General features: G+C 36.2%; 1 protein-coding gene across 1 annotated transcript in view; it reads left to right on the top strand.

The window, feature by feature from the left end:
* LOC124722506 (calcium-dependent secretion activator-like) overlaps nt 1-25,024 on the top strand; it is a 798,081-nt gene that overhangs the window by 403,060 nt on the left and 369,997 nt on the right. The window contains exon 12 of the mRNA XM_047247660.1: nt 19,601-19,664. Within this exon, the coding sequence (XP_047103616.1) occupies nt 19,601-19,664 (64 nt within the window). The remainder of the gene's footprint in view (nt 1-19,600; nt 19,665-25,024) is intronic.

Raw genomic sequence — 25,024 nt, 5'->3', positions numbered from 1 at the left:
ATTGAATAGAATAGGGGAGAGGAGGAATTCGTGGCACAACTTTACAAGAAGAAGGGACCGGTTGGTAGGACATGTTCTGAGGCATCAAGGGCAGCGTGGAGGGTAAAAATCGTAGATGGAGACCAAGAGATGAAAACACTAAGCAGATTCAGAAGGATGTAGGTTGCAGTAAGTACTGGGAGATGAAGAAGCTTACACAGGATAGAGTAGCATGGAGAGCTGCATCAAACCAGTCTCAGGACTGAAGACCACAACAACAACAACATCTTTCTGTTAGAGGTCTGCAAACTGGGGGTTTGCTTGCTCACACTTAATCAAACATGCTGTGTACAAGCAAGCATACAAAATATATACACACAGAGAATGTTGACAAAAGAGGTAGCGTAGGGATACTGTTATCCTCTTGTGAACATAACTCAACATCTGTTACCTAGTGTTGATTCTCATATGTCCACAATCTGAAGAAACTACAGTCTGATTAGTTTAAATCAATTGTTTTACCTAGGGTAGTATCCAGTTGTGTCATCATTGCAAGAAATAAGAGAAAAATATTGATCAGTTAAAGGTTCGAGATAAAAACTAAGTATCTGCTGGCCTTTGCAATGATGGCTGAACTGAAAGTGATACAACATGTTACCGTTTCTTGGAGCATGATCTGCATTATTACCTCATATATACAATATGTTCTAAGAATTTCCTTGACTCATGAATGATGTCTTCTGCAACTCTCAGAGATAAGGTTCCTTATCATACATAACTTTCATCATCATGCATTTTACTTAAATACAAATCAATATCATTAATATATAGGGTATCACTTGGCTCAGGGTCTAGCAACACAGAAGACAGAGAAATCACTTTTTGCCTGGTTAGTCAATCTGACATTCTCTAGACAGCCCCAAAAACATGCACTAACTGAAAAAATGTAAAGATCTCAGAAAGGGAGATTGAAACAAAACTGAGCCAAATTTACAAAGAACTTGGCACCTCTTATGATTATGAGGTTGCATCCACATCCCCCTCAACTAGATGGATGCATTGATTGGGTTAGGAAGGGTGTCTTGAAGTTGTTGTATCCTCTCCTAAGGCAAGCTTGCTCAAACTTTTGTAACTGGATTGGGTTAGAGCAGCTTAATACTTGTTCCACAGATCATGAATATGACACTTCATAATGATGAGGAACATGTCACTTTAACAAAAAGTTTCTTTACATGACACAATTTTTTTATGTATAATTACAAAAGTACTAAGTTATATCTAAAAATTCATCTATTGAATAGAAGGAGTTGTCATCTGAAATTCTTTTAATTTGTTTTTAAATGTTAATTGGCTATCTCTCAGACTATTGATGCTATTGTGATGCCATACAAAAGCAATTAATGAAAATAGACATAGTAGGCCAATTCACTGCTAGGCTTATCATCAAAATTTGCAATTACTGTAATACCATAAGTATCTGAACTCAAATGTTTCAGCAGATCATCAATATCTTTGTTCCAATTCAATGTTAAATCAATACACATGCCCAAAAATTTTGTATATTTTGTGTTAGCTACAGATTTCTGTTCAAAGTTTGCATTTGTTAATGGTGTTCTGCCATTAACTGTACAGAACTGTATGTACTGTGTTTTACCAAAATTTAATGAAAATCCATTAGCATGTGACTACTTAATAACTTTCAAAAAGATGTTATTTACAATTTCCTCAGCTAAATATTGTTTGTTGGTTGTTGTTGCTGTTATTAATATACTTGTAATAACAGCAAAAAGAATTAGCTTTGCATCTTGTGGATATAGAGTGTGAAGTCATTATTATGTATTAAGTACAATAAGGGACGCAGCACTTAATCCTGTATGCCACCATTCTTGACACCAGGTTGAAGAATCTGCATATATGGATTTGTGGTTTATTCACCTTATGACACACATTTGCAATCCATTCGGTTTGCATACAAGAGACACGTCAAAATTTATAATACTGTTAAAATGAGTTCTACACTAATAAACAATAGCACTAAAATGAATAATAACACTATGATGAAACAAACTGATAGTCCATATTTGTGAAACTTCATCCACTAATAATGCTGTCTCAATTGATTACACAGCATCTTCATGTACTTCACAGTGATCACTCAGCATCTAATGCTGTACATAACCCTTGTATACCCTACCAGGCTTGGTAACAATACTAAACAAAGACAACACTAACACACTCTGGTGGTTGTTCTACCTCTACATACCTTAATCTTTGTTCCATAGATCATGAATACGACATTTTGTAATGATGTTGTCTTGCTACCTATCAGGCTTTCAATACTATATGGATTTGTGGTTTATTCACCTTGTGACATACATTTGCAATCCATTCGGTTTGCGTACAAGAGACACGTCAAAGTTTATAATACGGTTAAAATGAGTTCTACACTAATAAACAAGAGCACTAAAATGAATAATAACACTATAATGATATTTTTTGGGTTATATAACACATTGTATCCAGCTCAAATTTCCAGTTCATCCTGCATGAATTCAGCCACTGAGAAATAACGTGCCTCATATAGCTTTCTTTTAAGTGGATCAAAATTCATCTGCATTAACTTGTTCCTTTTTAATTTATTATAAATTTTCGTTCCCATCTATTAAGGTTACTGGTCACACTGTCTGAGGCTGTGATTGAGGAGCATAAAATTTTCTTTCTTTTGAATTAAACCATTTGTGCAGCGTCCCACTCATACCTCAGTACTTGAGCTTATCTAGAAGATAAGCCGTCAAAACTGTCAATCTGTCAAATCTGATGATAAAACTTCAAATTATAAAATTAATGAAAGCTCAATTAACAGCAACAAACCATAAAACAGCTAACAATATAAAAGTCTTAAATCTTCACTATGCTGTAATAGAATACAAAGTGACAGCAACAACTGTATGGTCTGAAGGTGGCAACTGAGCCAAAATGGATCTATCACAATAAAAACACTCAACTCCTTTAGCAGCAATTTGAATTTCATTACATAATGTCTACGTAATACCATCAGTATTTCAGACGCATTGGATCATAAATTTATCTAGAAGAAAATGACACAATCAACAGCCTCTGAGAGATCACCAAAAAATTCCACAGAGTATATAATATTTTATCAGTGAAATCATATACAGCATTTTCTGTTGAGAAGCGTTTCTGAAAACCAAACTTATGTTTTGTTAGTACTTTATTTTTACAAATGTGTGAAGCTACTCTTGAAAACAATACTTAGTCAAGAATTTTGGATAAGGCTGTCAGAGACGACACTGGGCAGTAGTTCTTAGCATCAGATTTATCCTCCTTTTTATGAAATGGTTTAACAATAGCACATTTCAATCTATCAGGAAAAATGCCTTTGTCAAGTGAGCTATTACATATATGGCTGAGAATCCTACTATCTGTTTTCAACAAGCTTTTAGTACTCTGCTGGAAATGCCATCAATTACATGGAGCTTTAAATTTTGAATCTGTTTATTGTCTTCCTGATTTTGGAAAGACACACAGGAAGAATTTCACTTTTATCAGATTATATAGGTATTTTCTATTCTATATATAGTTGTGCCTTTTCTAATGAATGTCTGAACCCTATTTTCTTCACAGCATGTAGAAAATGATTATTAAAGATATTTTCTGATTCTGACTTTTTGTTAATAAACTTTTCAATCAGTTTGATGGTAGTACAGGGTGTTCCTGTGCTTTTGGTTGATGTGTTTCCTTTACAGCAATACTCCAAGTTGTTTTGGTTTTATTATCAGAACTGCTAATCTCAGACATAATACATTCAATTCTGGACTTTTTAATAACTTTCCTTAATGTAGTACAATACTTTTTATACTATTTGGCAGTTTTTGGGTTGTTACTCTTTCTTGCTATTAGATAAATTTCTCTTTTCTGGTTACAGGATATTTTCATCCCTTTAGTAAGCCATGATTTTCTTACAATTGTATTTCAATGTCTTCTTAGGGAAACTATTTTCCGATATACTCATATGATGCCAGGTATAATGCCACTGTGTCTCTCAAAAACATTGAAAGTATGGAAAATCTTTGCAGATTGCCACCACACTCATTCATAATGGTAATCCGGGGTAGTTCACAACTGAGATTGTTACAGAAACACAATCTGATACGATGCATCAGCAGTCCATGTTTCCCAGTATTGTAACCTTTCCAAGCACAGTCATCTGTGTTGTGGTGTTAACAGGAGAGTATGGATTGGATAGTAATTCCCAAGTCCAGCTGCTGCTAATTTTTGAACAGTACTGCAGGATGAAAATAATGTTATAGAGAATCCATTACTTGTTCTCTGATAGCAAACACAGATGTGAAGGGGTCCCAATGTGCTTTGTACACAATGCAGTAATCGTCACTTGTGGTGGTCAGATGTGGTTGACTGGAACCTTCATAATGAGCGTGCCTGTTGTCATGTTCCCGTGCAATCCAACACTGAGCAACTGTAACATACGAACACAAAGTAAATGTGGATATTACATGATTTGACCAGCTAGCCAAATGGAGACATACAATAAGGCCCCTTTCAGTCTCTGCCAGAAAGAGGAAGAGGTAGAGATGTTGAATATGAGTACTGATATGAAATACTACAGTTTCGCACCTTATAAGTGCTGTACTCTGGTGAGCTGCTTGTGAACAACATTCAGCAACTGCAGACTGCTTTGGGTTGCATGTGAGTGAGCGAAGATGTTTTAACAAATTTCCTTAGGAAGAATAATTGTTGCAGGTTGGTGGTTTTCAGTTTCATTCTTGTCATAATATATAAGATATTAAAATATATTCTAAACAGGCGTGTAGGTAATAGATTAAGCTGTAAGATGATGCATCTGTTGCCAATTTAAATTTAATTTTTGATTTTATTTGTGTTTCTGAATTCCAAGCTAGCTGAGGCACTAATACAGAATTCTAGTATTTCACATTTGTGCCTCAGTATTTTATATTTGTACTGTACTGTCACGGCCTGTTTTATTTCTTGGTATTGGCTTCAGAAATGACTTCTGATTCTGGATGGGCATTACAGCCAGTCCAATAACATGGCCGTTATAAACCTCACATACAGAAACCATGTCAATTTCATGTGTCTGTGTCCTCATGCCTCCCACTAGATGCAAACACTGTGTAGAACTTTAATGAGTCCTTTGAAAGCTTATTACTCTGAACAGGTATGCATATGGATGAAGGAAAATGAACATTCAAAACAAAGATGTACATCACTGAAATTTTTGGGAAGGCCTACATTAAGTGCCAGGCAATGGAAGTAGCTAGGGTGACAGGAATGTCATGTATGCACGTATAATTGCCTACATTGAATGAATAATTGAGGATTTACCCAATGATCCAGTCAATGAACCATCTGCAGTGTGGTGGCATGTACATCACTGAAATTTTTGGGAAGGCCTACATTAAGTGCCAGGCAATGGAAGTAGCTAGGGTGACAGGAATGTCATGTATGCACGTATAATTGCCTACATTGAAGGAATAATTGAGGATTTACCCAATGATCCAGTCAATGAACCATCTGCAGTGTGGTGGCTTCTAATAATGGAAGGGTTAATCGTTAAGTTGAGGCAGGAACATCTTCCTCCACATTGGAAATTACACTTTGGCAGAACTCATCCGTTCCACAAATAAAGAAGAGGCCAGGCACCATGGGAGGAAAATCAGATTCTTCAGCAGTACTAACCTCATCTCCACACAAGAGGTTTCCTGAAGTGTTGACAACAGCAACAAATAAACTGAAGACAAAAAAGCAGAGGCCACCAAAACCTGGGAACCAAGAATCATCTGATTCTTAGGATGATGTTTGTAGTGTGAGCGATCATTTGTCCACTATCAGTAGCATTCTGGACAACAGTGTATCCACTAATGAAGATGCTGACTGTCTCTTTTGCTCAGGTAAACTTTCACAGGACAAGGCAGGGATAAATTGATTAATGTGTCTAATGTGAGAAATGGGGGTGCACACTGAATGTGCAAGTTATGATAGAGGACAATATTTGTGTGACTTCTGCAAGTGAAATTATTTAGTCAGGAATTTAATAACTGAAAATGGTATATTTAGTTTGTATTTATGTTGTGTTATTATGTTTTATAGTGTTTTATTTGACAATGAATTATTAGATTTTCCATTATTTCTTTTCAATTTCAACATATGAAATGAATGGAGTATTACATATTTCAACCCCATAACCTGTAGAGCCAAGAATGTCTAACTTTGTGTTAATCCCAATTTAGAAATGTTCCTAACATAGTATATGTCTGAAAATATAGGAAGCATTAAAATTAATCCAAAAGTATCTTCTGCAGACATTTTGTTTTCTTAAAGTGAAAAACAGAGAAATTTATGAATGAGAAACAAACTGGTAGTCCATATTTGTAAAACTTCATCCACTAATAATGTTGTCTCAATAGGTTACACAGCATCTTCATGTCCTTCACAGTGATCACTCAGCATGTAATGTTGTACATAACCTTTGTATACCCTACCAGGCCTGGTAACAATACTAAACAAAAACAACACTAATGCACACTCTGGTGGCTGTTCTACTTCTACATACATTAATCTTTGTTCCATAGATCATGAACATGACATTTTGTAATGATGTGGAATGTGTCATTGAGACATAAGTTTTCTTTACACAACACATTTTTTTTTTTTTTGCGGTTATTACTTCATATCTAAGAATTCATCTATTGAGTAGAAGGAGTTGTCATTCAGAATTTCTTTTAGTTTGCTATTAAATGTTGTCTGGCTATCTATCAGACTTTTAATACTATTTGGAAAATGACCAAAGATTTTTGTAGCACCATAATTCACCCCTTTCTGTGCTCAAGTGAGTTTTAATTCAGAATAGTGAGGATAATCCTTTCTTCTAGTGTTGTAGCTATGTTCTTTGCTGTTATTTTTGAATTGGGATGGGTTATTAATGACAAATTTCATAAGTGAATATATGTATTGCAAAGGTACTGTGAATATCCCGAGTTCCTTAAATAAAAGTCTGCAAGGTGATCTTGGGTGGGCTCCAGCTATTATTCTGATTACATGCTTTTGTGCAATGAATACTTTCTCTCTTAATGACAAATTGCCACAAAATATGATGCCATATGGACGCAGTGAATGAAAATAGGCATAGTAGGCTAATTTACTGATATGTTTATCACCAAAATTTGTAATAACCCTAATGGAATAAATAGCTGAACCTAACCATTTCAGCAGATCATCAATGTGTTTCTTTCAATTTAATTTCTCATCAATGCACACACCCAGAAATTTTGAGTATTCTGCATTAACAACAGACTTCTGTTCATAGTCTATATTTATCAATGGTGTTATGCCATTTACTGTACAGAATTGTATAAACTGTGTTTACTCAAAATTTAATGAGAGTCCATTTCCAGAGAACCAATTAATAATTTTCTGAAAGACATTATTTGCACTTTCCTCAGCTGATTCCTGCTTCTTGGGTGTGATTACTATACTTGTATCATCAGCAAAAAGAACTAGCTTTGCATCTTCATGAATACAGAGTGGCAAGTCATTAATACATATTAAGAACAATTAGGGGCTTGTCACAGAGAACTGCAATTTACAATCATTTACATTCCTACCAATGTTGTGTAACGTTTCTAAATCCCAGTGACACTAAAACTGATCAATTGCAACTAAGTACAAATTGCATTTGCTGGACATTCAGCTTGTAATAAACAAGAAAACTGGAGCTACTCAGATTTACGGAAACTTACATCTGTATCATCTGCCCCTTCATTGCAATGAATTTTTGTTTCAAGCACTGATAACAAAACAAATAGAATTGTCAGATATTCATTGCCTGAAACACTTTTCCTGAATCTTTGAGAGACTCTAAAAATCTCATGATTATCTTGCAGTGTTTGCCATAACTATTAAATTTTTTAGAGTGGCCCTTTCTTGCAAGTATTTCTGTGACTTTATCTCACTGTTTAACTGCTAACTCTAGCATTCTAAAAAGCCAATTTCACCTTGTCTTGAGCTTTGTTTTAAATTAGTATGTTACTAATCAATGTCATCATTTTTCTTTATGGAACAAGCAATCTCTCTGGCATCATAATTTGTGAAATAAATCATTGTTGCCTCATGTTTCAAATAATTAACATAAAAAATTTGTTTGTGGACTTATTCAAAACATGTGTAAGGCATTCTTAATACTGAAATGTTTGCAGATCCCTACATGTATATAAATTAAATCTTATTAATATGTGGCAATTTCTTCATAAATTAATGTTTCCATGACGTGATTATTAACAATTTCTCCAGGTTACTTCTTCTCAGAGTAGTGTGTTACCAACAGCATATTTCTGAGTGACCAGTAATACTCAACAAAGTGTGCAGTAATAGATAAATTACAACCTTTTAATGTGGATCAGTCCAGATCTCTGTTGTACATGAAGGGATTCACACATTCAGGCTGGGCAATGCTAAGTATCATATTCATCTGTATTTCATTGCTCTGTCTTTCATTGTGGTGTGACACTGTCGCAAAATAAGGCAAAATGTTGGTGATGTCCACCCATCTAAATTGTGAACCAGCATCTAAAAGCTGCTGCCATAAAGTGTGAAATCCTTCAGCTGATATTAATGTATATGGATATATATACTGCCACAGGCTTGTTTGCACTATTAGGGGCAGTACATTTCACTGAATTTGACAACACTTCAAACCTTACTCTTAGATATATTTTGAAAATGTGTATTCTATACATCATATATCTAATCCAAATGCCATTTCATTTTAATTTTCTCTGTTAGTATTATGTTACAGCATGAACACATACTGATAATAACAGGTTGCTAAATAATCATGACCTTCAAGTGATAATTTCTAGCATATTTCTCATCCAAGTAAACTAGCATATATTGTGTGTGTTTAACATGCTACTTTCTCCAACTAGTTGAAACATATATCTAGATACCACAAGCTTTTATGCTCCCATATTTCTTCTGCTTTGTCCATATCTTGCAGTGACAGTGGCTCCTTCTTCCCCTCTTACTATTTAGTCAGGTTGTACAATGACTAAGGCTAAGGACATGTATTCTGGACAAAAACTTTCTTTAAATCTCTATCCATTTATCACCAGTTAGACTCTCAGTAAGTTACTTTAGGCAAGTGCCTTAGTACATCCTTTTTTAGCTGGACTGTGCTCTGTTTCTGGCAGCTTCATTCATATGTTAAGATATAACAGACAGACACTCCTCTATCCGTTTCCAAGTAGAGGAACTGTAATATGCTCTTTGTTTCATGCATTATATTACTTTGTCACTTTCTCATATTTTCAAATTCCTTGATACCAGTGTATGGGATGGCCATCAGCTATGGTGCTTTGTGACATTCTTGCCTTACAATGGAAATAAAGTTGTACACACCAGTCGAAACCTATTGAAGTTTCTCATGATGATAGTCATTCCCATGCAAATCTTTTCATATATTCTTCACTACTCCAATGAGCATCCGTTAGAATATGCAGACTGAATATGGTGATACAGCAGACAGTTGCACAGTTGCATTTCACAGTTCTTTATTTTCATTTCACAGTTATATGGCCAGTTCACTATTGGTTAACTTTTGACAAGCCTCATTAATAGTTTGCAGGCAAACATCAGCATACTGCTACAATAGTTCACTGTTGAACATCTGTGAGCAGTAAATACCTAACCACACAGTTCACTATTTCTCAAATAAATTGAACAGACACTGTCATTGTTTTTACACATGGCCTATTTATGTTACACTAATTCCACTGTTAATTTAAAGCATTATTGATAGGCTAACTGATACAGAATTCCTGGCTGAAAATCAACCATGGACTAACTGTCTCTGGACCAAAAATTGGGCCGTTATATATTCTATATATATAACTAATGAGGAAGTATTGAATAGGATTGGGGAGAGGAGAAGTTTGTGGCACAACTTGACCAGAAGAAGGGATCGGTTGGTAGGACATGTTCTGAGGCATCAAGGGATCACCAATTTAGTATTGGAGGGCAGCGTGGAGGGTAAAAATCGTAGAGGGAGACCAAGAGATGAATACACTAAGCAGATTCAGAAGGATGTAGGTTGCAGTAGGTACTGGGAGATGAAAAAGCTTGCACACGATAGAGTAGCATGGAGAGCTGCATCAAACCAGTCTCAGGACTGAAGACCACAACAACAACATATTCTCACCATAATAGGTACTGAAACTATACATTGTTCGATGTATAAGTTACAGAAATTACAATTAAAACATAACTCATTCAGTTAACTGAATCTATCAAAAAAATCCTTATTTTTAGCAATTCCTTCTACCACAAAGTTCTGGACAAATTAATTGATTAAATAATGACATTAACAGCTATACAACCACTACTTTGACAAACCTGGTAAATGTTTTGGAATTAATTAAGGCTGGCTTTCTCAACTTAAACTGAAGGAAGGCTCTTTCATAATTGTAACAGTATATAGGTCCCCTTCAGGAAACTTTGATTTATTCCTGTAAAATTTGGATGCCTTGTTGTGTTATCTGTCAGCTAGGAGAAAGCAAATTATTATTTGTGGGAACTTCAATGTTGATTCACTGAAAGAGTGTAATAGGAAGATTGACCTGGATGTCTTTCTCGGTTCTTTCAGTTTGTCATCTGTCATTAACTTTCCTACTCAGGTAATAAAGGACAGCAGCACATTGATAGATAACACTTTTATAGACCAAGGTAGGTTTAAAAACATTAATTCTTGTCCTGTTGAGAATGGCCTTTCAGATCATGGTGCTCAGCTAGTTACAGTCTATGACATAGCTCCACTGATTAATTCAAAATTACCCTCCAAAGTTGTGCATTCAATTAATGACTCAATAATTAGAAATTTCAGAGAAAATGTTCAGCAGTTAGACTGGGATGAGGTGTACAGGGAACCCAATGCTAATTTAAAATATAACTAATTTCATGATACACTTGTAAGAGAATTAGAAAACTGTTTCCCCAAGAAAGTAGTTAAATCTGATTATAAGAAACCATGCAAAAACCTTGGCTTACTAAAGGAATAAAAAATCTTGTAACTACAAAAGGGAACTGTATCTAAAAACAAGAAAGAGTAAGGACCCAGAAACAGCCAAATATTATAAAAACTACTGTGCTACATTAAGAAAGGTTATTAAAAAGTCCAGAAGCATGTGCATCATGTCTGAGATTAATACCTGTGATAACAAAATCATGACGGCATCACCATCAAAGCGAACGGAAACTTGATAAACAACAAGCTGGAAGTCTAGAACATTTTGAATAATCATTTTTTAAATGTTGTAGAGAAAATAGGATCTAAATGTTCATTAGAAGAAGCAAGGCAGTTAATGGAAGAGGCCTTTCGCACACCATTTGATACAATTGAAATTCCACCCACCTCTCCTTCTGAAATTAGGAAGATAATAAACTCTCTCAAGAATAAAAGCACACATGGAATTGATGGCATTTCCAGCAGGATAATAAAAGCTTGTTACCAAGAAATAAGTGGGATTCTTAGCCACATATGTAATAGCTGTCTGAAGAAGGGTATTTTCCCAGATAGACTGAAGGGTGCCATTGTTAAACCACTGCATAAAAAAGGGGATACGTCTGATGTCAACAACTACTGTCCAATCTCTCTTCTGACTGCCTTATCCAAAATTCTTGAAAAAGTAATGTATTGTAGAGTAGCTTCACACTTTTGTAAAAATAAAGGTTTCACAAAATGTCAGTTTTGTTTCCAGAAGGGTTTTTCAATGGAAAATGCTATATATATTTTCACTAATGAAATATTAAATGCTCTGAGGAATTGGAAGTCACCTGTTGGGGTTTTTTTTGATCTATCAAAGGCTTTTGATTGTGTAAATCATGGAATACTTCTAGATAAGCTCAAGTACTGTGGTATGAATGGGACAGTGCTCAAATGGTTTAAATCATACCTAACTGGAAGAGTGCAGAAAGTTGAAATAAACAGTTCACATAATATGCAAAAAACTGGTGATTTCTCAAACTGGTGAACAATCAAGAATGGGGTGCCGAAAGGTTTGGTCTTGGGTCCTCTGCTGTTCTTAATATATATTAAAGACTTGCCATTCTATATTCACGAAGATGCAAAGCTGGTACTTTTTGCTGATGATACAAGTATAGCTATCACACCCAACAGACAAGAATTAACTGATTAAATTGTAAATGATGTTTTTCAGAAAATCATTAAGTGGTTCTCTGCAAATGGGCTCTCATTAAACTTTGACAAAACATAGTATATACAGTTCCACACAGTAAATGGAATGACACCATTAATATATATAGACTCCAATCAGAAATTGGTAGCTAAGGTAGAATATTCAAAATTTCTAGGTGTATCCATTGATGAGGGATTGAACTGGAAAAAAACACACTGAGGATCTGTTGAAACGTTTGAGTTCAGCTACTTATGCTATTAGGGTCATTGCAAATTTTGGAGATATACATCTGAGTAAATTAGCTTACCACACCTATTTTCATTCTTTGCTTTCATATGGCATCATATTCTGGGGTAACTCATCATTGAGTAAAAGAGTATTCATTGCACAAAATTGTGTAATCAGAATAATTGCTGGAGCTCATCCAAGATCATCCTGCAGACACTTATTTAAAGAGCTAGAGATCTTCACTGTAGCCTCACAATATATATATTCACTTATGAAATTTGTTATTAACGATCTGAACGAATTCAAAATTATAGCAGTGTACATGGCTACAACACTAGGAGAAAGGATGATATTCACTACTCAAGGTTAAATCTAACTTTGGCTCAGAAGGGGGTAAATTATGCTGCCACAAAAGTCTTTGGTCACTTACCTAATAGCATCAAAAGTCTGACAGAAAAAAAAATTAAAAATATTGAGTGTCATGTAATATTTTGTGTAATGTAATATCTTGTATAGACACCTTTTATTAACCTGACACGTTCCACATCATTACGAAGTGTCGTATTCATGATCTATGGAACAAGTACTAAACTAATCTAATCTCATCTAGAGCCAAATAAATGCTTTAAGAATCCTAGTAGTTCTTCTTCCAAATGTTTATAATTAGTATAGAATTTATATTTGTTTATAAGTCAACAGTAGAATCTAAGTCCCAAAACAATTACTGATTGCACCCTATAACAAAAGTATTAACTAGGAATGGTCAAAATAAATTAGGAAATTAATTACATATGCAAAACTAATCACAAATTAGATTTGGTGGTATATTTCTTAAGAATGAGGGCCAACGTTTCTCTCTTTTGAAAATGCAGATTGTATTTATGTATTTTAATGGTAATTAATCAAAACCAAAAATAAAATGAATTTAAGGAGACAGATGGGAAAATAAGAGAACCCAGCTTGCTTCAACACACTTTGTATCGTCAGTCTTCAGTCACCAAGAATGTGACAGTTTATTCACAATCCTAATTGTAACTGGAATCTACATTGAGAAGACTACAGTGAGTGAAACAACATGCTAGATATTGCATATTATTATCCATGGTCCATAACAACCTTGACAATAAATGACATACTGGTTACTGTAAATGGCTAAATATTCATTTGAGTACCTTGGTAGAGAGATTTTGTCTTTTGTATCATTTAAAGCACATTAAAGTGTAGGGGAAACTGCACTCAGGCACCAAGGGACCTCACACATTACCATTTCTGTTCTCAGTCAACACAGGAATTCCAAGTAAGACAGCCTGCAAGAATGGTTTTGTGAATGCTTTCTTAGAAATGCATGGCAATGAACATCTTGACTGCTCCACAACACTTTCCAATCCCATAGTGTAATTTCTTATTGCATCAAGGTATTACATTTTACAGGGAGGTACTGCAACACCCATCTTACAGTCTACACATTGTGTTATCAGATAGCAATCTAATTTCCTGTCTAAATGAAGCATCAACTAGGTGATGATTTCAGCTCACTGGCACCATATCAGTCATGTGAGTAGACTTCACTCCAGTCAACCGATTTCCATAAACAGGGACCTTCTGGGAGGAATATGTCAACAGTTGTGATTAAAAAGAATTTAAGAACACCTCATATCAGTGTATATTTATCATTGTTTTTCAGCATATTAAATGATGTCTTATGACATATATCTTTATTCCCCCCCCCCCACTTCCTTTTTTGGGGGGTTATCACTAGTGCATGTTGGCTTTGATCTGTGAAACATTGATCTTACTGTGTGCATGATCATAAAGGACGACAGTTATTGTACTGTATGAAATAAAATCATCATAACTTCAGAACAGACTGTGTTAGGACGTTCAAACTGCATGGTTGACCATGGGGCTTAATGGGAATTAATATGCACTGTATGGATTGATTTAGTGATGAAGCCCACTTTCACTTGGATGAGTTCATCAATAAGCAAAATTGACACATTTGGGGGACTGAGAATCCACATTTCATGATTTAGAAGTCTCTTCACCAGCAACATCTGGTGTGCAATGTCCAGTCATGGAATAATTGGTGTGATATTCCTTGATGGCACAGCAACTACGTAATGGTACATGAAGGTTTTGAAGATGATTTCATCCCCATTATCCAAAGTGACCCTGATTTTGACAAGATGTGTTTCATTCAACACAGAGCTTGACCTCATCGAAGTAGGAGAGTGTTTGATGTCCTGAAGGAGCACTTTGGTGACTGCATTCTGGTTCTGGGGTACCCAGAGGTCACTGGCATATGCCTCAATTGACCCACATGTTCTCCGGATCTGAACACATGTGACTCCTTTTTGTGGGGCTATCTTAAAGATAGGGTGTACAGCAATAACCCTGAAACCATTGCTGAGCTGAAAACAGCCATTCAGGAGGTCATCGACAGCATCAATATACTGAAACTTCAGCAGGTCATGCAGAATTTTGCTATTTGTCAGAGCCATATCATGCCAATGTTGGCAGGCATATTGAATATGCCATAGCCTAAATCTGAATGTCTGTGGTGATGTTTACATGTTGAATAAACTATGTGCATGCCTTGTTTTGTAACTAATTTACGTTTTTTCTCATATAGTTCAATAATTGTCACCCTATACATGCACAAAAAGAGAGAGAACAGAGTATTGACAATATTTATTTTGATTCTACATTATTTTTTTAAATTTAGGCTGTGATGGCAAATTGAACTGTCTCAACTACAAGGTCTACATTAGGTTAAAAGATGATAGTTTGTGATTTGAGGAAGCTAATGAGTGTGATATCATGAGAATAGCTGTTTTTATGGTATTTTTTAGCACACTATATTGGATTTTGGTGTGTGGTTGAAGACCACCATTTTGATGACATAATGGCTCATACAACTGGAGGGAGGGTTAATATATTCAATATTTACTGCCCTTCTGCATGGTATATGAGGCTAATGAGACATAAATCACAGCACTAGCTGTGAACTATGTTATTTAACAACTGATGTCCTTAACAAAGTCATATAAGTATTGTATATTGCAAATAGCAGAAGCTTTGTCACACATTAGGTGGTATCCTTTGTATCCTTGTATTACAGTTCTTGCCAGTGGCAGATACATATGGGGGACGTGCCCCCATCCCACACCCCCCACCCCCCTTGTGGGTATGCCCACTTTGCCATCCGCGCTGCTCCCACCAGTCAGCCCGCACACAAGTCATTCGTTTCTTTCGTCAGTTGACTTGACTAAATGGAGTTACCAAGTAGTTGTACTTTCCTATGTAGCACATGCATCTGCATCATCATATTTTATATGTTTCTGTGTGGCACAGAACTAATACATACCTACAAGAAAAGTTGTGGCCATTCTGGTGATCTCAAAATATTATTCTGTCTGGTGATTGTTCAAGAAGAGTTGTGAATATCCTACTATTTCTTATTGCTCTGTTGTTCTGTTGAACACTCACCCTGACATTGATTGTCCTATTGATAATGTAATTAATCAATTTGACAGGAAGAATAGGCACATAGAATTCATCATTTAAGGAAGAGAACCAGGATTGTAACTTTTTTATATCATAAGATGATATTGTCTTGTAATTGTATAATCAGTTTAAATAAAACTTTCTTCAACTTTACATGTGACTTGATTATATTTTATTATGGAAAAAGTAAAGGTAGCTCAAGTTATCTTTAGCGCCCCCTCCTTGAGGTTTTTCTGATGCACGATCAGTATACATCCTACCAGAGATTTCCCACGTATTTACAGTATAGTTGGCAATATTTTCTCTGACATATATTGCTGTTCTGTGTATATCTGAGCATGTTTGACACTGTCTTATATCATGGCATTTTTTATGGTCAGTGAGACAAATTTCCTGAAGTGCATTTAAGTGCATTTAAATATGTGTCAATATCCATTTTCTGTTAGATGAACTGCTCACACTTATTCTGAGATTTACCTTTGATTTTCAGCTATGGAATGTGTACACAGAGTTTGATATTCCATTTTTATAATATTTGCAGATCTTTGTGACCATGAGGGGCATTATATATGGTGCTGTTCTCGTATGTATCTTGTCAGTCTTCTCTTGCAGATTCTAGCCAATGGAGCACCACTGTAGAAAACTGCATATTCTTCACTTTGCAGTTCATCATTTCCAACATAAGAATGTTATTAGACTTCATCTCTGTACCATTTCTTCTATTTTACAATATACTTTTTCTCTCTTTGGTTTAAGTAAGAAACCTATTGTTTAAAATGCATATAAGAGTTCAGCAGCTATAACTTATGCATTGTAAATGATGAAAGCATTGATAACAGATTATTAAAATTTTGCATGAAAAAGTGAATCTCCATCAGTGATTGAGGAGTTATGATAAACTTGTAATTTGCAGAATTCACTTCATTGTCTTATATCACACAAGGATGTTACAAAAATATTAGTCGAGGAATGTTCTGGGAGACTTTAAATAATTCAGGAGTTAATAAAACCATCCATTGTGTAGTAGAACCATTCAGTAATAAAAAGATACACAAAAAGACTGAGAACTTGCTAGCTTTTGTCAAAATCATTTAACAAACTGGGTAATATGTACACATGCACGCGTGCACATGCACGCACACACGCGCTCGAGCGCATGTGTGAACACGCCCACACCTACACGTGCGCGCGCGCCCACACACACACACACACACACACACACACACACACACACACACACACACACACACACCTGTGCATCTGCATCATGCTGGCTGAAAACACAGTGGCAAGTTTGGAGTTCAGCAGGATGAGCAGGTGGCAGCAGGTGTACGGAATAGGAATGTAACACATGTGCACTGGAGCTGTTGAGATTGGGCCATGCACAATGATAAGGAGGTGAAAATGCAGACTGAGAATAGGTGGCAGGACAGAGGAGGAGAAGATTGCTGGGTGGAGGGTGTGGGTGCAGTGGCTGAGTAGATATTGAGGCCAGGAGTATTACACGAGTGAAGGATGTGTTGCAAGGATAACTCCCATTTCTGTAGTTCAGAAAAGACAGTGCTAGGGGGAGAGATCCAAACAACGTCATTTGTGAAGAAACCAATGAAATCAAGTATGTAATGCTTAGTGACATGTTCTGCCACAGGACTGTCAGTTCTGTTCTATGCCACAGTTTAATAGTGACCATTCATTCTATGACGATATTGTTAGTGAACCTGGCTAGGAAGGCTTCCCCTAGAGGGCTCATAAACATGGTGTCACAGTAGGTTGCCACACTGGTGTCCATTACTGTGCATTGGAATTTTGTGCATATCTTGTCCTCATATAATAGGTGAGGTGTATAATGAATGAGGTCATGGGTTTGGAGTCAGAAGGGAAGTGGCAGAGGTTAGGTTCAACAGCAGCAAGGCCACGAGCATAAGGGGTTTGGTGTGTAAGGAGGTGTAATCAACCATTGTTAGTAGAAATCCAGTTTTTAATGTAGTAGGGATGGTTGAGGTTCAATGAAAGAAGTGATTGTGTCTTTGATATGAGACAATTGGCTGTGGACAGTTAGTTGGAGTTGTTGATTGGCAAGAGCAGAGAGCATTTCAATGGGAGGACATTGCAGCTGGTTACTATGCCCCCACTGAAAAACCTACATGACATCCTAGGCCATTCCTATGCCACTCTCATGCCCACTCCCAACCTCATGCCACAAGGACATATCCCTGCATCTCCAGCTGAGCACATCCTACTTCATTTCTCCCACAGGCTCATCCTGTCTCATTAGAGGCAGGGTCACCTATGAAAGCATCAGTGTTGTATACCAAGCTCTGCTGCAATTTCTGCACAGCATTTTATGTGCGTATGACCACCAACATGCTGTCCATCAGAAAAAATGTCCACCATCAAACTGTGGCTAGGAACAGAGTTGACCATCATTGGCAGAAGGCCCTGCTGAGCACAATGTGCTTGACGGCAGTGGCTGCTTCACAACTCGTGCCCTCTCATTGATTCCATCTGTCACCAGTTTTTGAGAACTGCAAGGGGGGAAGTTATGCTTGCAACACCTCCTTTGCTTCCACAATTCTCCTACCCCACTAGCCCACTCCACTCACACCATCCACACAGTAATCTCCCCATCATCTGACCTGTAACCCCCTTCCAAACGACAATAACGTCGTTATGTGCCACTCAATCTCAGAGGCTCAGATACCCATGTTGCATCTTGTCCTGTTAATTTGCTGCCACCCACTGCCACATTCCTATCTTGCGCACTGCCTGCCTCCGTCTGAGGTGCCAACTACTCCTCCCCAACCCCTCCTCCTTCTTCCTACTACACTTTCCTTGTTTTCCATCTGAGCCAGCACAAGCCCTTACCCAATACCACTTGCCGAACTGTAAAAGTGTGTGTGTGTGTGTGTGTGTGTTCTCCAACTCATTAAATGGTTTGTCAGAAAGCTAGAAAGTTTTCATTCTTGTTAGTGTATTTGTTGAGTATTCAATGTTTCTGCTGTATGTTGGGTGGTCTCCCTTACTCCTTAATTATTTATAATAGCAATAGTTACAGACCATTCTTCAGAGACTTCTCCAACTGATTAATCATTAATACATTAATCACTAACATCCTTACTGATGACCAATATTTCCCTTTTCTCAGAAGATGTGGAAAATGTGATAATAATGCTAAGTCCATAAAAACTCTATTCAAAAAATTCAGGAGTTAAACAGTACTACAGAGAACAGTGAGATACATATTTAAACATCTACTGAATAACATTCTAAAGTATAATTATATAATGTCTTTTGGCTATATTATAGTGTAAGAGTGAAATAAACAATCTTCCAATGAAATAAAAAAATCTTCCTCTTTGGAATCTCTTTGTACTCTATTGAAGAATCTCATAAAATCAATGTATTATGTTATAATATAATTAATATTAGCACAATAATATCATAAAGTTCCTCAGAGTTAACTCATTCTGTTGTCTTGTTTTTAAATAGAAATGAACATCTTGTAAGTTATTCTGCATTCAAGAGACTGCCAGATCCTTTGTAAAAGACGAAAATAAAATAATATAATTTCTTGTCTTAGAGAAGACTTGGTATTGCGTACAAAATACCTGTAATGCCATTTTCATTTCATATTCTAGGTATTGTTTCCCTTTTGGAAGACCAGAGGGGGCACTGAAAGCAACACTTTCACTGTTAGAAAGGGTAAGATGTAATTTAAAAACAATAATAGAAATAGAAGTAGGAATATAGTTGTTTTAAAACATGGACTAGTTTTGCAATTACATCATAAATGCCGTTTATTGTTATTCATGTTGCTGTATTTACATCGGTGTCAATATCAAAATAACCCATTTTGTGGGAATATTGTTAGCTGTCAATTAGTTATAAATCCAAATATTTGGATAAGCTAGTTTAAAAGAAATGATATATCTAATTAAATCCAAACTAATTAATATAAAAAATGGTGTGTGAGAAAATAACTTACAGTATATTAAGCTATAAATAAATGCTAGAGTAATACAAACAAATATATTTGAAACATTTAAACTACATCTTTTATTACTTCTACACTTAATCACCATTCAGATTTAAGTCTTTGTCATATCTCTTTAACAGATCGGTGAATTCTCTTGGCATAAAATTTGGCCACATGAGATGTCAATCAGTCCATTACAGTGACTTGAAGTTCTTGGTTGAGGTCAATTACTATTTACAAAAGTGTTGCTATTCCAGTTGATTTTTGGATGATTGGTGTCCCCTCCAATCATGACCATATAACTGGGGAACATATGTACTAGTGAGCTGATTAAGGTTTGCAGTCACATATTGGGGTGAATCTGGTGATTGATGGAGGACTAAGTTATGAGTTTATGCTCACCCTTTGTACTAAATCCATTGAAAGCAATCTTGAATGCAACTTCAATTGATATTTCAATGTATTTGAATTTCTTGTCTTCTGTAATGAATACACTATCTCAGTTTCTCTTCAGCCTGTCTTTTTCCATCCAGTTAAACCTTTTTCTGGATCATGCTGTTGTACACACAGAATCTGCGAGACTAAAAACTTGTAACAAAATGCAGAAGGACCTCCAGAGGATCAACATTTGGTTCAGGGATTAGCAGTTGAGCCTCAGAATAAACAAATGTTATCTGTCACGGATAAGTAGAGAAAAAGACCTATTATTGTACGATTACATGATTGCAGAACAATCACTGGAAGCAGTCACATCCATACAATATCCAGGAATGTGTACAGATTGATTTAAAATGTGATGACTACAAGTGAAAGTAATCACAGGTTCTGTGGATGACAGACTCAGAGTCATTGGGAGGATCACCAGGAAGTGCAGCCTACTGATAAAGGAGGTACCTTTCAAAACCTTTGTTTGACCAATATTTGAATATTTCTCACCCTCATCACCAGACAGGATTGATAACTCACATAGAGAAGATTCAAAGAAGAGCTGTGCAATTCAGTACATCTTCATTTAATAACTATGAAATCACTGTGGATATGTTCAGTCAGTTTCAATGGTAGGCACTGCAAGACTGTCATTCTGCATCACATTGTGGTTTACTGTTAAAATTCTGAAGGGTCTTTTGTATAAATATCAATGAATATATTGTTTCTTTCTAGATACATGTTTAGAAAAGACCAGTAACATAAAATTAGAGAGATTCAGGTTACCTGGAGGTTTATCAACAGTCATTCATTCCACAAACCATTAGTGAATAAAACAGCAAATGGGGGAAGTGACAGTGGTGTTCAAAGCACCCTCTGTCACAATCAATAAGGTGGATTACATATATGTAAAAATTTACCTCAAATATCTCACTGCTTGAAATCTTGTGATTTTGACAAGTTCCTGTACCCAGTTTATATCAACGCCACTATAGTTCTGCAATGCTTGGAACTATGGAACTTTGTTGTGAATCCTTCAACAGTTGATCAAAATGATTTTAATTTGTGGGATATAGATGTAGAAACTTAGCTCAGATAGCTCACTGCTTGAAATTTTGTGATTTTTACAGTTTCCTGTACCTAGTATATATCAACTCCACTACTTTTTAGCAAAGCTTTGAACTATAGCACTTTGTTATGAACATTTCAAGAGTTGATCACCATTATTTTACTAGTTTATCTACAGGAGAAACTTTTGGGGTTATACACTAACCAGGGTCTCCTACAACCATCATTAACTAATCTAGATTGAGAGCTGACTGACATTAAAAATGCCCTTGAGTGCACCCCACATACATTCACCTACTTAGGAAGAAGCCTGCAATATGCAATGCATCCATGATCCAGTGATGGAGACCCTAAAGAACAAATGTTGAAAGTTGGAGCCTAACTTGTCATATAATGTTTAAAATCTCTGTTTTGAGCCTCCCTCTTGACTCAGAAACAGGTGATCAGTGTTATTTCTATAGGTAATTCTGCAGATTGTGAGAATCTTTTAATTTCCATGAGCAAGGCCGGTCTTTTTAACCTTTCTTTTTCAGTCACAGTAATGATACAAGTATGATGAGGGAGCTCTAATGAAATGCATTTGTGACAATATTTACCTCTAACTGCAGCTTTGTTCACTGTGTTTCCTCAATGGGTGCTGGAAGGGCCTCTTCATGACTTTGAATGAGGTCTCTAGGCATACACCCTGAGTTCAGAGGGTAATCCTTCTCATCCCTTGCTACAAACTCACTAAGGGCTACCATTATCCACCTAATGTTATAACTGTTAATGAAGAATAGAGTCCTTATCTTTTGGCACTTGGTTGCACCTGACATGGAACATAGCAGGCATCTCAGCAGGAGATGTGTGTCATGCTGGCTCAGTTTCAGTGTCAGTGGGAGACTATACCTTCAACATGTTGGTTGGAGGGATTGCTATAGTACTCTGAGTTCTCCCTGATCCCTATCACCCTGTACAAGACCCTTTGAATTATAACTGACACACCACTCACTGACAGGTTGAACAAGTGGGAATAGGTCCTGTATTAACTGAAGGGGAGAAGTTATGAATGGGGAAGATAGTAGTTGAAATACTTTTGCTGTGTCAGATATGAACCTCTCAGTAGCACACCCAGCACACTCATTTGTGGCAGCTTTTGATTTCCATATGCTGACAAAGGTAATAGCAACTAACTCATTCCTGTCCTGGTAAGAGTATTCACAGCAGGGTTGCAGTGCATCTGGTTCAATGTGTTTTGGAATTGTAGAGAAATAACTTAATTTCAAAAGCTCATTGATTCTCTTGTGATTTATGAACCTGTTATATTGAAAGCTCACTTCAGAAACTCAAGTGATATACACCTAAGGAACTGATTTTGTGTTATAACAAGAAAAAGACCTGGAATAAAACCTGTTGGTTCCCTAAGCCTTCTTCGAAATTTATCTCTCAGACTTTTTATGGCTAAGTCAGGAGATGTGTAACAAACAAGAAGATAGCAGATATCTATGACAAATGTCAAAAATGTATAGTGCTACTGAAGGGACACAGTAAATGTAACATACCATGACAGTCATCATATGTGCTGAGTGCACTGTTATGCCACAGTATTTAAGTTCATAACTGCTATGTTTACATCATAATTCTAAGTTTTTAATGTCTTTCTCAGAACAAATTGGCCAAAGGATGCAAGGATTTTAAATATTCTAGGAATTATGCAAGCATTTATGCTGGAAATAGGAAGAAGAGATTTACTAAATGAGACATAGCATTCAAAATCTGAAGATCTGACAAGTGTAATAAAGTCTTTGATTTATCACAAAATATCTTATACATGACACTTGTAAACTTCCAAAAGATATAAGACTCTACCTTTCTTCATGTACATATACATTGAAATTAGTGGTATAACTGAGAGAGACACTAATGTTGTTTACAATTTATAATTTAAAACAATTTTATTTTTTATGACACTCATTGTAAGGACATACACAGTATTTCACATTACATGCACAGTTTTCAATAAAATCAGTGAGAGACAATAGAGAAATGGAAAATGCAAGAATCTAAATTTTCAAAGTAAATTTATCTCACACACATGGTGACACTGTGGAAATTTGTTCCTCACTGAGTGTAACATACAGATACAGTAGCATTATCGATAAGCAGGGTAAAAGGGAACAGTAAACCATAGAAATGGGTCATTGAAGAATGTCTGGATTTGAACAGTTACTTTATTGGAACATTAACAATGCACAGTCAGTTGAAACTACTCTAACAACATTCAGACTTCATCTCTAATAGCCACATACGTGTTGCCACAGCAAGTAACCATGTTCACAAAAGGGGTCAGATCACACTGCACTTGCTTTATCTTAACAGACTCCATTAAGTGCATACTCCACCATCAGAAAGGTCATGATGAGGTGGTGCTGAGTCATTCATGCCCCAAAATATCATGTTATTCCTATACCAATCAGTTCTTCATGGGTGTTATGGGAAGCCTGCAATACAGTTTGTGTAATAGGCACACAGTACTGATTGACCTTTGACATCTGCACAGTTTGTGTGCCTGTGTCATAGCACTGTGCAAAGCAGTAAAGTTATGATAAAATAATAGCTTGAATACATAAGAAATATTTAATCACTGTGATCATTGTGTGGACAGCTGGGAATCAGCATGGAAAGTATCAGGAGCTGGGAGAACTTACTGTAGCAGGTTTTTCAGGTAAAACGCAGGTGCTGTGGTACATAAGTGCATGGTAGAGATAACTCTCATCTTAGGATGCTTATGGCTTGTAATGCAGTTTTTTCCAGGTGACATGTTGTCTGCTATAACACGTGAACACATGGTAGCAGGTAGCCACAACACACACACATAAAGAAGTGTAAAGAAGTCAGCTTGTATATGCAAATAAACATGTGAAATACACATACTTACCTGGTTTTGTGACACTTTTTAATTTAGTGTGCCAAAGATGACCACCGTAGAGCACTCTAGTGAAAATGGAGAAAACCATGGGACACAGAAAAGTGTGCTTTCACATTAGGTGGCAAACAATACCACAGTCAAGTTTAAAATATTGAATATATTGTTTATCAATACCTGGAACTGGTCCCATGCCCATAAAGGGAAAAGTGTCAGCTTGTGTACTTTTGGCAGTTGCCATATTATAATGCAGATTATTATAGACACTAAGACAAGTAATTATTCCCATAACCACTAGACCATTCTTTCCACAATCAACTCATAGAATATGGATATTGCTAGCAGTTTTATAGTCAATGATTTGATGAATATTGGTTTTAAGTTTTTGTTTCCCTATTTGGCAATAGTTTACTTGAGCTTGGTTTAAGATCTTGGAAAAATAAGCAATCACTTGTCCTCTCTCATCAAAGCACTTACATTAGCATGTGTCACTTACACCATACTATGATGTGCAGTTACTCTTCATGTGTGGTAGTAATACTGAAAATTGTGAAGCTGCCCAGTGCATTGCATCTCCGAGCTAATCTGAAGGAAGTGACAAAATGTGATTATCTCTCATTCCTCTTAATTCACTGGCGACTTAGCCTAGAAAAAGGAGAAGGAAAAATCATTTAAGGCAATCCTGCT

The sequence above is a fragment of the Schistocerca piceifrons genome, chromosome X (genome assembly GCF_021461385.2).
Source record: "Schistocerca piceifrons isolate TAMUIC-IGC-003096 chromosome X, iqSchPice1.1, whole genome shotgun sequence".
Taxonomy (NCBI): Eukaryota; Metazoa; Arthropoda; class Insecta; order Orthoptera; family Acrididae; genus Schistocerca; species Schistocerca piceifrons.
This window is presented reverse-complemented; position numbering and strand designations above follow the sequence as displayed.